Here is a 14,475-nt window from a genome sequence, read left to right on the forward strand (position 1 = left end):
GATTCCACTTTACCATGGGCATAACTCGGAGTTACAGCCCCAAAGGTGGCAAAAGCCTCCTAAACACAGCCTGCTGTGACTGGCCAGCTTCGTGCTGCTTTCATCTCCCTGTGGATTTGCTTCACCATGAAAACATAACAGGCACTCTCCTGAATTTGCCCAAGCAGAACTACAAATGGCACTACAGCTGTGAAAATTTTGAAGACACCCACTAGGTGTTAATGTAATATTTTTTATACACCCCATTCAATCTGGAGCAGCAGATAACTATATCTTTTCTATGCATTACCTTGGAGGACTTCCTGCATTACTTAATGCAGTGCTGACACCTTCTGCCTTCATTGTAACTTTATGTCACCAAAAGATTCAAACCAGAGTGTGCATCTTGTCCAGCTGCCAACTTTCCATTAGCTGACTATAATTCTTCCATTTCCCCCAAAGATGCTTACAATTTCAACTCACTTATGTGCATCATGATTACACCAAGATGCTTGACACAAAAGGACAAAATTATTTTGAATCCCCCAGAACATGATTTCTTCACCAGACTCCACCTCTCTTCAGTTACTGGATTCTTGTTCAGTGTCTTTAGTCTCTCGTGGACAGCTGTGGATGTGGCATCACAGAAATTCAGAGCTAGAGCCCCTTCAGAGCTAGTGCTCAGCAATGACACTAGCTAGAGGAACCTGAAATACCCAAATATACCCTGGATTTGAAACAACAAAATAAGAGAATGTTCTCCTAAAGATCTTGCCTATTACTCTAATACACTCTGGGAAAGAGCTTTTGGGGATCAGTGCTGTGGGGAATGCTCACACAGAGCAGCCTAGTTGATGCGCTTCATTATCAGGGCCTGGGGGCATGACTGAAAGAGCTCACTAATAATCTCTGCAAGGGATCTAGGTCATACAGAGCTGGTCATGAATAATTCTTCCGCACAATTTGCATTGTCAGAGCACCTATAGTAGATGCTTAATTTCAGCTTTGCAATGCCTGAAAATAACTTCATGTTGCAGCAAGGTCATTCATTTAGTGGTCCTACCCGAGGCAGACAGAGTCCCTTTAGTGTCTGTGCAGAGAGATCAGCCTCCAAAGCCCCTGGGGCAAGAATTCAGAGCAGCCGAGGAGCACCCTTGTAGGGCAACCAATGGCTCATGGAAGCTGCGTGGAAAGCTGCCTAAAGTGAGTTAGTGTTCAGCAGGGGCATGGTTCTGTCTCCAGGCAATGCTGCCACCCACACTAAACCCTGCTCTGAGGAGGCAGCTAACACAGGGGCTAGAAATGCTTCTTTTTCCTCTCTCCTGCTCCCTTTCTGCTCAACTGTCCTGTTCTAGCACAGGTAGCACAAGACCAAGTTTCTGGGCTTGGACTCTTAGCTCTCACCTCCCCAGAGAGTGTCCTAAGATGCTCAAGCCGCTCTCCATAGCTCTGTTGGAGCTGGTCCGTGTCCAGTGAGGAGCATACGAGGGCTACTATACTAGAAGGAGAAGGAAGATGACTGCATTTATGGGATAGGAGGTAGAAAATGTTCTCAGAGAAAATTTGCTTTATTTTACTTGCTTAATTAAAATTTCCTAAGATGATAACAGGCTTGAAGTGAGCATTAAGAAACAAAAAACAAAAATCACAAAATCCAAATCAAAATTACAAATCTTATTTTTCCCTTCTGTCTCTTATTCATAGCAGCACACATATTTCACACTGGAGTTTGTGTGTTGGACAGCAGGGGGACCCTTACCCTCTGTCACAGCCAGATAACCAGCGATATGGCTATTTTACAAGGACACAAGAAGTCACAGGGGTCAAACATGCTGAAGCAGTCCTGGTCCGCACATCTCAGTGCATCCTTAAACAATAGCAAAAAGATCAGCTACTCCAATGAATAAACCTTGGCACTATGAACATGAAGCACAGCCCAGGGCGGAACTCCATTGGAATCCTTTTCTTCTTCTTTCATTGATATTTTAATTATGCATATGCCTAATTCTGTTATAGCAACTCAAAAAGACAGTGAGGTTTTCTGTCAGCATCCATCCATGTTACAGGTTCTAGTAGCAAAAAGGTGACTACACACTCAGTAAAAATGTTCCTCAGCATCTTCAGCATGAGATTCTGCTTGGAGAGGGGTTACACAGCTGCCAAAAATGTGCAGTTTTGAGCACTGTTGCCCTTCTCTCACACTCACACAGAGCTGCAGCCTTGAGGCATGTCAGGAATGAGGGGTGTGTTTGGGGCACACTGGCTATCCGACCTGCCTGAGTGGCCTTAAATGATCATATGTCAAAGGCAGAACAGTTTTAAGACAGTTATGACGTTCAGTTCAGAGCAGTCAGGACAGGTCCGTGGAGGTACAAAGGCAGCAACACTGTATAGAGAATACAGACATCTTGAGAAGGACCAACAGCAGGGAAACAAAACCTAGGCCTTAATTTAAAATCTTCATGAATATTTATCAATGATGCTGATTAAACTGGTCGTTTTCAAGACGATACAGACTGGACAATGAGTGGCAAAAGCAACTCCAGAATTAAAGTGCTGCAGAAACAATTCCTCCCTCCCCTTCATGAACACCACTAGAAAAAGAAACAAAATGCTTTAATCAAACAGGAGATGCCAGCTCTGAATGGAGGAACATACATAGGTTTTTTTGGCACTCCCCTATCTCAGGACAGAAAGTGTCCTAGATCAGCGAGATCTGAGAGAGGTACTTCCACCTCGTGGTAGAAATGCTGTTTGAATAACTCAGTCCCAAAGACTAGGAACCCAAATCAGCAAGAACTGCCACCTGCCAAAAGTTCTGTGTGGTAGGCACAAGGTTTATGGAGGTTATGATATATCAAATGATATATCATACTGACAACCAGGGCCTTAGGAAATTTATCCAAGCCTGTGGACACAACAACTACTGACTGTGGAAACGAGGAATCACCAGTGAATCACCAGCTGGTCATACTAGTGCTACCATGATCCATCCATGACAGTGAACCACCCATTGAACACCAGATGAAAAAAATCAAAGTAAGCAAAGGCTTGATCCCAAACATCTTAACAACTTCTTAAGACAAAGCATGAGCTGGGGGACATGGCTCAGACTGATGTCTGTGATACAAATGGTATTGCCCTATCCGAAGGGCCATAGGCTAGTATTTCCATAGGGTGTTATCTCCTTGTCAATTTCTATGAATTTTTACATTGCTGTACATGAGTAAAACAGGCAGACTACAGGTCTTAACAATTCCAAGTATCACATGGAAGACATGTCACCTCTAAGATGAAAAAGCCTGAAGAAGAACACTTCTAGATTGCATTCTTCCTAATATATAGTCTTTAATGATGAAGTAGCAGAATTCAAAATATTGGGTATAATTTAAAGCTGATGCAGTGGATTTGTCTGCAAGTTGTCTTCTGCCCTTGAGAACAACCTTTGCTTCAATTTATTCACAAAGTGTTCTTCTCCAAGACATTAAGCTTTTCTAGTGTACACTGGGATGTTTAGATTCGGCAACTGGGTGTTAAAATAGATGAAAACTAACAGGTGGTGTAACCATATGGAAAAAATTGTATACATTTTTGCATGCAGTGAATCCCTTGATGCTGTATCTAAGGACAGAACCATTCCCAATGGCAAGCAAAGTACAAGATAGCTTATTTTTTCAAAACACACTGGAGCAGTTCCTCCAAACACAGGTTTCTAACGCCGATTCCTTCACTGCAGCTTTTTCTGCTTGTACCACAGCCTGCTTGTACCTCAGTGTTGCTGTATACTCTCAGATCACAGAGTCAGTGATGGCACATACAAATTTTCACATGCAAAAAAAGGAGAAAATTCTGCTTCACTGCTTTGAATTTGGAAACACTGGTGCAAAAGCTCCAACCTATTCTCTGAATTGCTTGAATTGCTTTGCAGTGCTGGAGTCAGAAGAAAAATTACTGCACCAGGCAATCTGAATCATTGCTTTCAACAACAGCACTAGAAAAAAGGCTTGTCAAGTTGGAGTTCCCCCCAAGCTGAATGACAAAGCAGTATTGTTAGGCACAGTGAACTTGATGAGTTAAACCCTCATATGGATCCAACATTGGAATAGCCATGGCTTAAAATATGTCCCACACAAGAACCTTCAGCGCCTGCACATGTCACTTCTAGAGTGTAAAAGAGATGGATCAGATTTAAAAAAAAAAAAAAAAAAAAAGGCAAGTCTTACATGCCCTATTTCATATATTCTATCTTCAGCTGAAGAGGGAATATTCTTTCAATATTATTTCTAACGTGTTTTGGGCTTAAATTTTAAAGTGCTATATGCGCCTTCCACAGCTTTGGGCAAGTACATGGGGTGTCTTTCCAACCTCTTCCTAGAGCCAGTGGTTCTCCGCTGGCTGTTTCTTTGAGACTGGTTTGCAGCCTTTGCTGTTTGGGCAGTATCTTGTGAGTATCTCCGGGGAGCACGAAGGATCCAGTTTGAATGTAAACTGTGTTCGCTTGTGCTGGTAGCAACTGCAAGACAGAAGATAATCTGGTGTTAACAGTTTGTCAGTGATATTTTTACATGCACAGTGAGAGAACAGGGTGCCTGCTTGGGTCCTTCCTGGACCTGGTTTCACTGCAGGATGTCACTTGGGGTGGGATTCATCTTATCTAAGTATTTCAATGTTTGCAGTATAAATACGTATGTCAGAGCTAGTCCCTCTATGCACACTTCTAGGGCACAGCTAATCGGACCTGGTTCAGATATCCACCTTAGCCTAAGACAAAGGAGAGAAATGTCTGTTTCTCTCCACTGATTATACAGGATAGATGATGAGCTCAGATGGGCACTTCTTTATTTAGTTGGGCAATCCCATCCTTTCTGATGGAAACATACCATTATTTAGCCTAATCTTGAAATTACTTCTTTTCTGCTGGTTGGAGAGAAAACATCCAGCCATTTCTCGATGTGAAAAATGAAAACCAGATGAAGAAAAAATTATCTTTATAATTTTTATAGCTATCCTCCAAAGACATCTTGGGGTAGAGATGCAAGGCTGGGAATCAGCCCTGAGCAGAAGGCAAGCACTATTCCAGCAATAAACATGCTACATTGTTCATGTAACTGCACCATTCCAACAGGGAACAAGTAATGTATTATTGTAGTTTCACATACTGCATGTAATGGTCCTAGATTTGGGATGTAAAACTTGGAGGAAAACTGTATCCATTAAATAAACATACATGGTCTTACTCCTCCCCCTACACTCTGCACACCAAAAATAATCATATTTTGGCTGGTTTATACTGCACCATCAAAATCAACATCCACATTTGGCAGATCCACATCAGGAACTCTCCGCCATCTCTCTGAATCCAGGTCTGCAATAACTGAGTCAAAGAAAGCTATTGCTTCTCTTACATCTGAACCGGACTGTGGGCCTTTTCTCTCCATGGATGCCTGTTGATCAGATAGGGAGAAAAAGATTTAATTAAGGGTTGGGCACAATGACTTCTTAATGAGCAAACTGTATAAGGAAGCTGCAAAAATTGTATTTGATTCCATACTTTAAGCTGTCAGAAAAAGACAGATGTCCAGACTACTCCATAGTTTGTAGTCATCAAAGAAAGCGGGACAGAGTGTAACAAACGTCCGTCTTGTTACATGCTCAACACCAAACATCTTCCACTTGGGCACTGCTAGCCAGGAGTTATAAAATCCCCAAGAATCCCTGTATCAGGCCATTTAATTAGGTGGCTAAGTGACAGCTGGGCTTTGTGGTCAAATTTATTCTACCTAGCAGTAGGCACCTAATGAGACGCACATTAGAAATGTAGTCATGCAGGGTTCCTTCTGTAATTAATGCAGGGCTCCAGTACCTTCAGAAGATGAGTCAGGCCTTAGGTAGGCTGAATTCCCCTCTGCAGGCAGATCTTTCTCTTAGCAGCAAAGGGATTGTGGGGTAACTTGGTTACTAATTTAAGCATCTTATTAAAATGCCTAGGTTAGGTGAAATGAATCCAGATCTAAATTGCTAAAGTCTTTTTGAAATGGAAAAGGACCATGTGTGCTAAAATATGAGTCATTCAACACTGTGATAATTCCCACAGGAAAGCCATGGGGTTTAAAATTAGGAGCCTGTCTTCATAAAAAAAGCAAATGCCTGTCTATAAATGCTGAAGCAGTAATAAAGCCTCAGTTAGCAATTCTGTAGGTCCATATGGGATGAATACTTCCTGCCAGGCTCTACCTAATGAAGGGTCGTATATTTTCCTTGCCAGCCCAAGCTAAGTGTATTGTCAGGCAGCAATACCAAGTCAGAAAATTGCTACCTCGGGTTTCAAACATGCAAGCAAAGGCTACATACTGTATCACATCTCTGAAGGACCAGCTTGTTCCCTGTTCTGTGGAGGCAGAGAGATGAGCTAGCTTATTCCCCTCCTGACATTATGGGCTGATTGACATTCTCAGAAGTGCTAAAAGATAGCTGCTACCACACAGCTACTGAAAATAGTGACTGCTATTATGACTAAACGCTTATTGGTTAAAAGGCATTTAAAAGAAATGCCTATGTACTTCTAGCATCTGACCCACCTCTCTATTTTTTTCTCTCACTAGATCCAAGTGGCAAATTTTGAATCCACAGTCAGTCTGTAGTCCAGGCCCCAGGGATCTTTGGATTAAACCTCCCATGAGGACAGGGTTGTTTGGACAAAGTGCCTTTCCGTTAATCATGCAGCATGTAGGGGAAAGAAGAGAATTTCCACTGACAGGTTATTTAACACAAACAGGTAGTTAGGGACAAAACCATTCAAGCCTGGTGATAAGACAAACCTTGCAACCTGTGAACATAAAATTTGTAGTTAGGAAGCCAGAGTATTCTGGCTATTCTAGAAGGCTTGACCTCCCCCTAAATTTTGCAAAGCCAGGGCTGTGCAGCTTCGACCCTGCCATTTTTGTTGGCAAGAATGACTCATACAGGTGACATATCCTGCTGATGTCCCTGTTTGTTCTTAAGGGGACAGCTCACAGAGTCAACATGCCAGCCAGTACTGGGGCTGTTCATACATAAGAGATAGCTGGTCACAGTCAGGTGACAGCACTCAGCCCCAGCCTGTGGAAGATTCACTTGTTTGCCAAACACAAGTTAAGTTTGGCATTTTTCTTAAGTGGTATTTTCAGTGGCAAATCTCAGAAATTCACAAACTTGCATGAAGTCTAGTTGTGCAGAATCTAGCTCCCAGCCTCCTGGTCCATGGTTTTAGTACCCTTTTGCACTCATTTTTTCCTATCTGGCTGATAGTTAGTCAGGTACTGCTTTGCTATATCACTGCTTAGCTCATCAGGGAACTGGCATGCTGTAAATCTCCCCTGCCTCAAGCCAATCTTTGTATGACAGTGCACAAAGTCAATTCGAAGACTGCATCTATAGTGTTGAGATTTGTCTCCTGGCACCTGGCACGACTAGGTCATTCTCCTATATCTCAGTCATTCTCTTTGGATGTTTCCCTGGCCCTAAATAGTAATGTCTTTATAAAATCTATCTTCTCCGGCCCACTGAGGTGAGTATTGTTTCCTACTACTATTCCTAGCTTCTGAGAGTCACCATTCAAAGCATTAAAAAGATGACACAAAGCCTAATAAAACCAAACGATAAATCTCACTGACTGAATGGGCATTAGATCAAAACATAAAATTAAAAAAATGTGCTATTTAGTCCTAAACACATAAGCTTTGTCCTTTGGTTAAGCAATGCCTGCAACAGAGCTCAGCTTCACCCATTCTGACATTCTGCTGTGACAGAACATCTAAATGTGGCAATAACTTATTGGTAAAGTCTACCTGGCCTAACCAGTAAGTCAGCCATACCTCCCTTCTTCCCACCTTCCCCATTATTATCCAGTTTGAAGACTGCACTGGGTAACCTGAGTCTGCTGTCAAAGTCATGTTTGTGGTCATGTTACCTAAACAGTTCACCCCACCTGCTGCAATCCTTTCCTTTGTCCTCACTGAATCAAGTCCGGACTCAAATTAACCAGTGAACCATCTAGTGACATACATTCTATACAGTGGAACAAGGAGGAAGCTTTGTAATGCTTTTCTCTTTAGGATACGTGGAAATAGTCTGCACCAAAAATGATGTTTTATTTTTCTGGTATCATTACAGTAAAGGGTGAAGAATTATACTGTCTCAAAATGACCTGCCAACTTACTAATGAACAGATAAAGGAACCCTTAAGAATTCCTCATGCCCTACAGCATACTGGTAGAGCTTGCACTGATGTTACATGTAGCACTGACAAACTATCTGACCAGTCAGAAAAAATCCTATTTGTTTCAATGAATTTACAATTATTTTGTGTAGGTAATTTTACGCCAATAAAAAAGACTGCCAGCAAACCTAGAGATTACTGTGCTTGTCAGTGATTAACAGCTATAAATAACCATAGTGGAGAACTTTGAGGCACTTAAGTAGCCTGTCAGAGTATTAAGAGAACAGGTCCCTCTTTCATAATATTTTTTCAGATACTTCCCATACTCCCATACCTCTTTCCTTCTCCTATTTTCTTTCCCACCACCCAAACATAGGTATATACATTTCTTTCCATGACCAGTCTTTCATACTTAATTTCCCACTACTCAGAAAGAATCTTAAGGTATTTAGCAGCATTTCAAATGATGTAATGGTAAAAAGACAACTGGCTGAGACCAATAAAACAGAAAATCAACATAGGTCATATAGCTAATTGATTCATGACTTATGACCAAGCACATGGCAAAAGTTCTTAGGAATTACCTTAGAAGACTCTTCAGAAGGAAGTGGAAAAAATGACTTCTTTCCAGTTTTGGATGATTTTGTGGACATTGGGGAATCTGCAGCCACATGCATGGATTTCAATTTACTGATGTTGTCAAGATATTTTTTCCTCAAGGCTAACAGATCCTGTAAGTACTTCAAGCAGTCCTGAGTCTTAGAATACATCCAGTCTCTGTCTTCCTCTTTTGTCTGGAAGCAAGAGTCGATGCTGGTTGTACTTCTATATTTTTTTAGTGGTTCACTAACTTTTTCCTGCTCACCTCCAAGGACGTACATAGAAGTGCTGCGGATCAATCTCACCGCAGAACCTGTGCCATCACAGTAAGGGATGTCATCTGTCACATTTCTTCGGTGGGAGTTGGGGTGAAATATAGAATGAATCTTTTTGAACATAGCGTGTCACTTCCTCCCTTTATGCCTTTTCTCTTTCAGCTCCTTAATTTAACCCTAGATCTGGTAATCGGCAGCTGTTACTCTTGCCCTCAGCAGACAGACAATTTTGCCACTTACTGTAATGAGGAGGAAAAAAACCCTATTGCTGCACAAATTGCTCTCGGTCTAACACATTGTGAAGAGCATGATGGTAACGCAGAAATGTGTTTTCTATTCCATTTGCGTCAGTGAAATAGCTTTATCCTTTCCTCCGTTTAAAATACAGTACAGGAGGTCAAATATCATGCTTTGACCTTTCATTTGACTTCTGCTCCCCGTAAAAAACATCAGCGTCGTGGCAGAATTTCCTTCATCCACGTTTCCTCCGCGCTTCGCGGTGCCCCGCTCCGCCGGCCGGAGGGCGCCGGGCGCTGACCGTGGTGCTGAACCGCTCCCGCCCGCCGCCGGCGCCCACCCGCCTCCGGGGCGGCCGCCCGGCAGGCCTCTGCGGGATGCCTTTTGTGGAAGAGCCTGTTGAGATCAGCCTCGACAGGGACAAAAGTCTGAGTGGGGAAGAATAGTTTCTGTCGGGTGGAGTTCAGCTGCTGAAAGAAGTCGCTCTGGGTTTCACCCGATAGTAACTAGGAGATGGCTACAGCTACCTGATACCACAGCACTACTAGGAACAAAGTGGATTCAGATGTCAGGCTCTATTACACTCAGTACAAAGATGCCCTGTGTAAGGGATGCTGTAAAATAAAACACTCTTCCAAAGTACTCATCTGGCAAAATATTGCAGACAGAAACCAATTAATTTGTATCTTTCCACATTAGTTAATCTCCTAGATTAATGCAAGAACATTTAATAGAGTCATTTTGATAACTGGTTTTTGGCTGAAAGCTACAGAGAACATTGGCTATTATCGGCATATTCAAGCATTGCTAGTATTTGTGACTGTGTGACATTATGATGTATGATTTAAAGATAAGTAGCGAGCCAATTTGGTCAGTTCTCATGACTAAGACAATCAACAACTTTTTAAAAGCAAGCGGGAATGTCCTGATTTACCATGTTCAAAAGAGTTTTCATAGTTCATCTTGCTCAAGAATTGAGTGCTTGAGAAAATAATGATTCTGAAAGACAATGGATATCACCCTGCAGACTCTACTGAGCAAATTTCTGCTAGTGCCACTGGAAGTGCCAATTGAAGGCTTAAGCATCCTAAGAGACATAGGTTCTCAACAGGAAAGATAGGTTCTAATATAAACTTGCATCCATTCCCTCAGGAACTCTGATTTACTGGATACTAAACATATACCACAATGATCTTAAAACATGCTTTGTTCCTTTTACTTATAGCTGAAGTTGAAATGTCCTTATAACTGAAAATTGAGGCAAATAAACTTTTTGCCACTTTTTTAGCCTTCTAATACCAGTATAGACATGAACCCCACTGCAGATGAGATCAGTCTAGAGATTGTTCTGAAACACATTCAGCTGCTTGAGATCTAGTACTTATATAGAGGTATTTCATTATTGATTATCTTCAGAGTCCTATTCAATCCCACAGCTAGGTAATAGATTAGGTTGACTTGATGTTAGCACAGACCATTAGAACCATGTAAGAAGATGAGTTGTCTCCCCAGAATTACATGTCTGATATGGAGAAAGTTTCTGGTCATCAGTACTAGCCTAGAAGAATAATAATAATTCCATCTACAGATTGATTTCATTGTCAGAGCAAAAGGCTACAAGGGGACTTTTAATTTATTGTCTTCAGTGAGTGAGGTAAGTATCTGTCACAGTCATTCTAGACACTGTGTTTACTAAGTTATGAAAATTAGATTGTTCCAGAATAACCCTATTAAAAATTACTTAGATTTGCTACACAGGATACTGGTCTTTGGTCATAGACATGATACAATATCAGTGAGCTTCAGAGAGGCACTCTGAGTTACCTCATAGTCACAAAACCTGTGATTCAAAACAATCAGTAGAAGCTCAAGCAGTTATTGACAGAATTGAGTCAGTAAGGTCAACAGGAACTCCACTGAGCAGCTGCTTATAGGATCAGACACTGACTTTCAATAGTGGATTGATTTCTAAGCTCATCTGGACTTACAAAGAGCTACAGGGTAAAGCAAAAAAAAAAAAAAAAACACCAAAAAAACCCACCCAAACAAAAAAAAAAAAAAACCAAACCCCCTAAGATACTGTTCATGAAACCACAGAAAAGAGTGAAGAGTGAATTTGATGATATACATTGTGATTTGAAAAACATTTCATACGGGCCATAGATTTTCCTGTCCTGCTTCAACTAAGTACCTGAAACATATGCTGACATCTCACTAATTTAGCTTTCAGTCTCTTAAGAAGGTTCTCTATATGAAGCATCTTCATTCCCAGTTTTCATTCTCTGCCAACATATGTGTGGTTCCCATTGTTCACAGCGATGTTAGAATAAGGAAGGATTGATATATGCATGAGACAATACAGTAACTGCATTATATACTAGAATTTCATTTGGAGTAATAAAGGGTCATTTACAATTATTTCAGACATTAATATTTTATTCTGTGCATTGGTTATGGGCAGTGGGAATACACAATCTTCCTCTCCTATTGTAAAAATGAATATTAATTTGTTTTCTTCAGAGCATCTACTGTAATTTAAATAGCTCCATGGATTTAGAAAGCTAAAGGACAAAATAATGGATATATTTAAAGGTCACAAATGTCTCTAGTGTGTTTTGTGAGAAGAGGAATGCCCTATGTCTTTTTAAGATATTTTCCTATAAGGCATTTGCATTGAAACATGGTTGTTGAGTAGTGCTCTATTTATTTATAGTCAAACTCTGGTGCCTGTGTACCTGTAACTGTCCCTATTTAAGTAAATAGCAGAGCAATTATAATTCAGCCACCACAGATCACAGGTCTCTTCCCTAGTGTTACTGCTGGGGACTGAATATGCTACTCTTATCTAAGACAGCTGGTAATTAGAAAACAGGGTGTTATTCAAGAATGATTTCCTCCTGCACGAAGACAGTCATCAAATGGCAAATATGGTTGAAGAAGAATATTTAGTCTGTTAATTCAAAGTACCAAACTCATGGGCAGCTATTAAATCATAGATAAAGACCTCCCAAAGAAGGAGCTTTGAGAAGCAGATCAAATAGACCACACTAATCAAATAGACCACACTAAATATTTCATGTCATCTAAGATTACTAACTTTGACAAGGCAATGCTCATACCTTGTTTGTTCATTTGACTATTTGAATCTGACTTCACTTGCTCAATATTTTTTAAGTGACTTTTTTTTCTATTACTGCTTTCAATGTTTCTGTTTTCTTCATAGCTAGTAGAGTGATCTAAGTTCCATAGACCACCACCCAATCACTCCCAAAACTGCTTTTGTTATCTAGCCCTGGCATTCTGGCTATTGCCAAGTCATCATGACTGGCTAGGAAAATCAACTTAGAAAATCCAATGTATGTGTTCTGTTTAACTAAATGAACAAAACCCCATAAAATCAAATTTATAGATAAATACAATTAAAAGAAAATCACACATCTTTTAAGTTTTTCACATTAACTTATTTGTCAGAATGCATTGTTATCTCCAGAATAACATGATATCATGCATACAAATCTGTCTACTTGATAGTTACATTTCACCCAAGTGACTGATACAAAGGAATCATCCTTGAAACAAAATAAAGCTCTGATATCAAAGAAAACCCTTGAGAAACTGTAGATGATGAGGTATTCTTTCTCTATCATAAAGTTGCATCAAACTGTTTTATCTCATTCAGGATAATATTTTTTTATTATATTTTTAAAATTAAAGTGAAAAGACTTACTTTGTTTTTAAAGAAAAAAATAATCCACACTTATGTGAGTGGATAGTAAAGTTATTGAGCATTGTGTTATTTAGATAATTCAGAAACTGAAGTGCAGTTGTCAATCTCTATTGAACTCTGCTATATTTATATAGCTACATAAAAGAGTAACTTGTTCAGAGGGAGTTAACTGAAACAGCCCAAAACAGAGGAGAACAGAGCAAACAATTAATCACAACAGGTATCTACAGTTTGTTCCCTAGTCCTTTATTATTTACCACTTCATATGTTCCCTTGAAGTTCTGCAAAGGCACACACAAAAAATACACAATCCCCTACAGATTTAAGAGAAAATCAAGAAATGCAGGAATTCTGAGACCACAACTCAAGATTAAAGAAAAATAATATCCCAAGGTTTGATACTTGCATATGGTGGCTGTCATGGCACTGTTTCAAAGACCACATATAGTTGAAAAGATTAGATGGTGGGGCATTCCCAAATCATACACCAGGTGCTGAATGTCAGTCCTTTTGATGGGTGGCAAGAAACATCCACTATTAGAGGTGCAATACCACAGGTCTCCTACCTTTCATTGTCTAAAGGGGAAGATGGAAGATGAACGGACCTTGTTATCAAGCAAAGAAGAATCCTCAGGAATGGTTGTTTCTTCTCTTTCAGCCCATGAGGATAACAGTCTGGAGGAGATCTGCCTCCCCAGAACTGCTATCAGCAAGTGCTTGATATTATTCCACTTCGGGAAAGTTCTCAAAGTATGAAAGGAGAGAAATTCTGATACCATGCATTTGAAATAGATATGACTGTTTCTCTAAGGCATGAAACTGGAGAGATCAGTTTCCCAGTAATGAAGATAAAGATTTTTGCTCGAGCTGATTTAAATGTAAATACAGTGAAATCTAGATGTGTTGCCCATGTCAGATTTAACGGTGATCTTTTTTCAAAGGGTACATGCTTGAGCCGTGCTGTCACCTGGGCAACACTGACCTGCAAAACCAGCTGAGTCAGAAAATCAAGGGTCCTGTCAGAGAATGAATAGAATTTTTTGTAAATCTGGAGCATCATCTTTCCCTCTAATCTAAATTTGAATCTAAGTATTTCCATTTGACTTAGACCCTGCATATTCTCCATAAATTTTCACCACATGAGAAATTTGCATTCATTGAATAGGTTTCATTGCAGCATAAGCACTGACTGTGACCAACTGAAGCAGTGACTGAATTCCTATCAGGCATGAGAAGGTAAAGAAATGACATTCATGTACGGAGAAATGCTTATGAAATTATTACACAAATGAGATATCAGTTTTGGTTTGGTTTGGTTTTTTTCCAGTTTCTTATCCTGGCATCACTGTTGGGAAAAGTTTTGTGTGCGTCCTGTGACAAAGCAATAAAGTGCACTCTAGTGAAACAGCCACTGCTTTAGAGCTATCTCTATGGCTGTTGCTTGGCAGCATTTTCAGAGG

The 14,475-nt window shown here is 40.3% G+C and overlaps 1 protein-coding gene across 1 annotated transcript; it reads right to left on the reverse strand.

Annotated features, from left to right (window-relative positions):
- Positions 1-1,561: 1,561 nt before the first annotated feature.
- On the reverse strand, positions 1,562-9,174 carry C2H13orf42 (chromosome 2 C13orf42 homolog). The gene is made up of 3 exons (XM_074859749.1): positions 8,761-9,174; positions 5,276-5,423; positions 1,562-4,492 (listed from the first exon to the last, which is right to left on the reverse strand). The coding sequence occupies exons 1-3, from the start codon at positions 9,172-9,174 to the stop codon at positions 4,263-4,265; spliced, it is 792 nt and encodes a 263-aa protein (XP_074715850.1). The 3' UTR covers positions 1,562-4,262.
- Between the last annotated feature and the right edge of the window lie 5,301 nt (positions 9,175-14,475).

This window comes from Strix uralensis, chromosome 2, assembly GCF_047716275.1.
Source record: "Strix uralensis isolate ZFMK-TIS-50842 chromosome 2, bStrUra1, whole genome shotgun sequence".
Taxonomy (NCBI): domain Eukaryota; kingdom Metazoa; phylum Chordata; class Aves; order Strigiformes; family Strigidae; genus Strix; species Strix uralensis.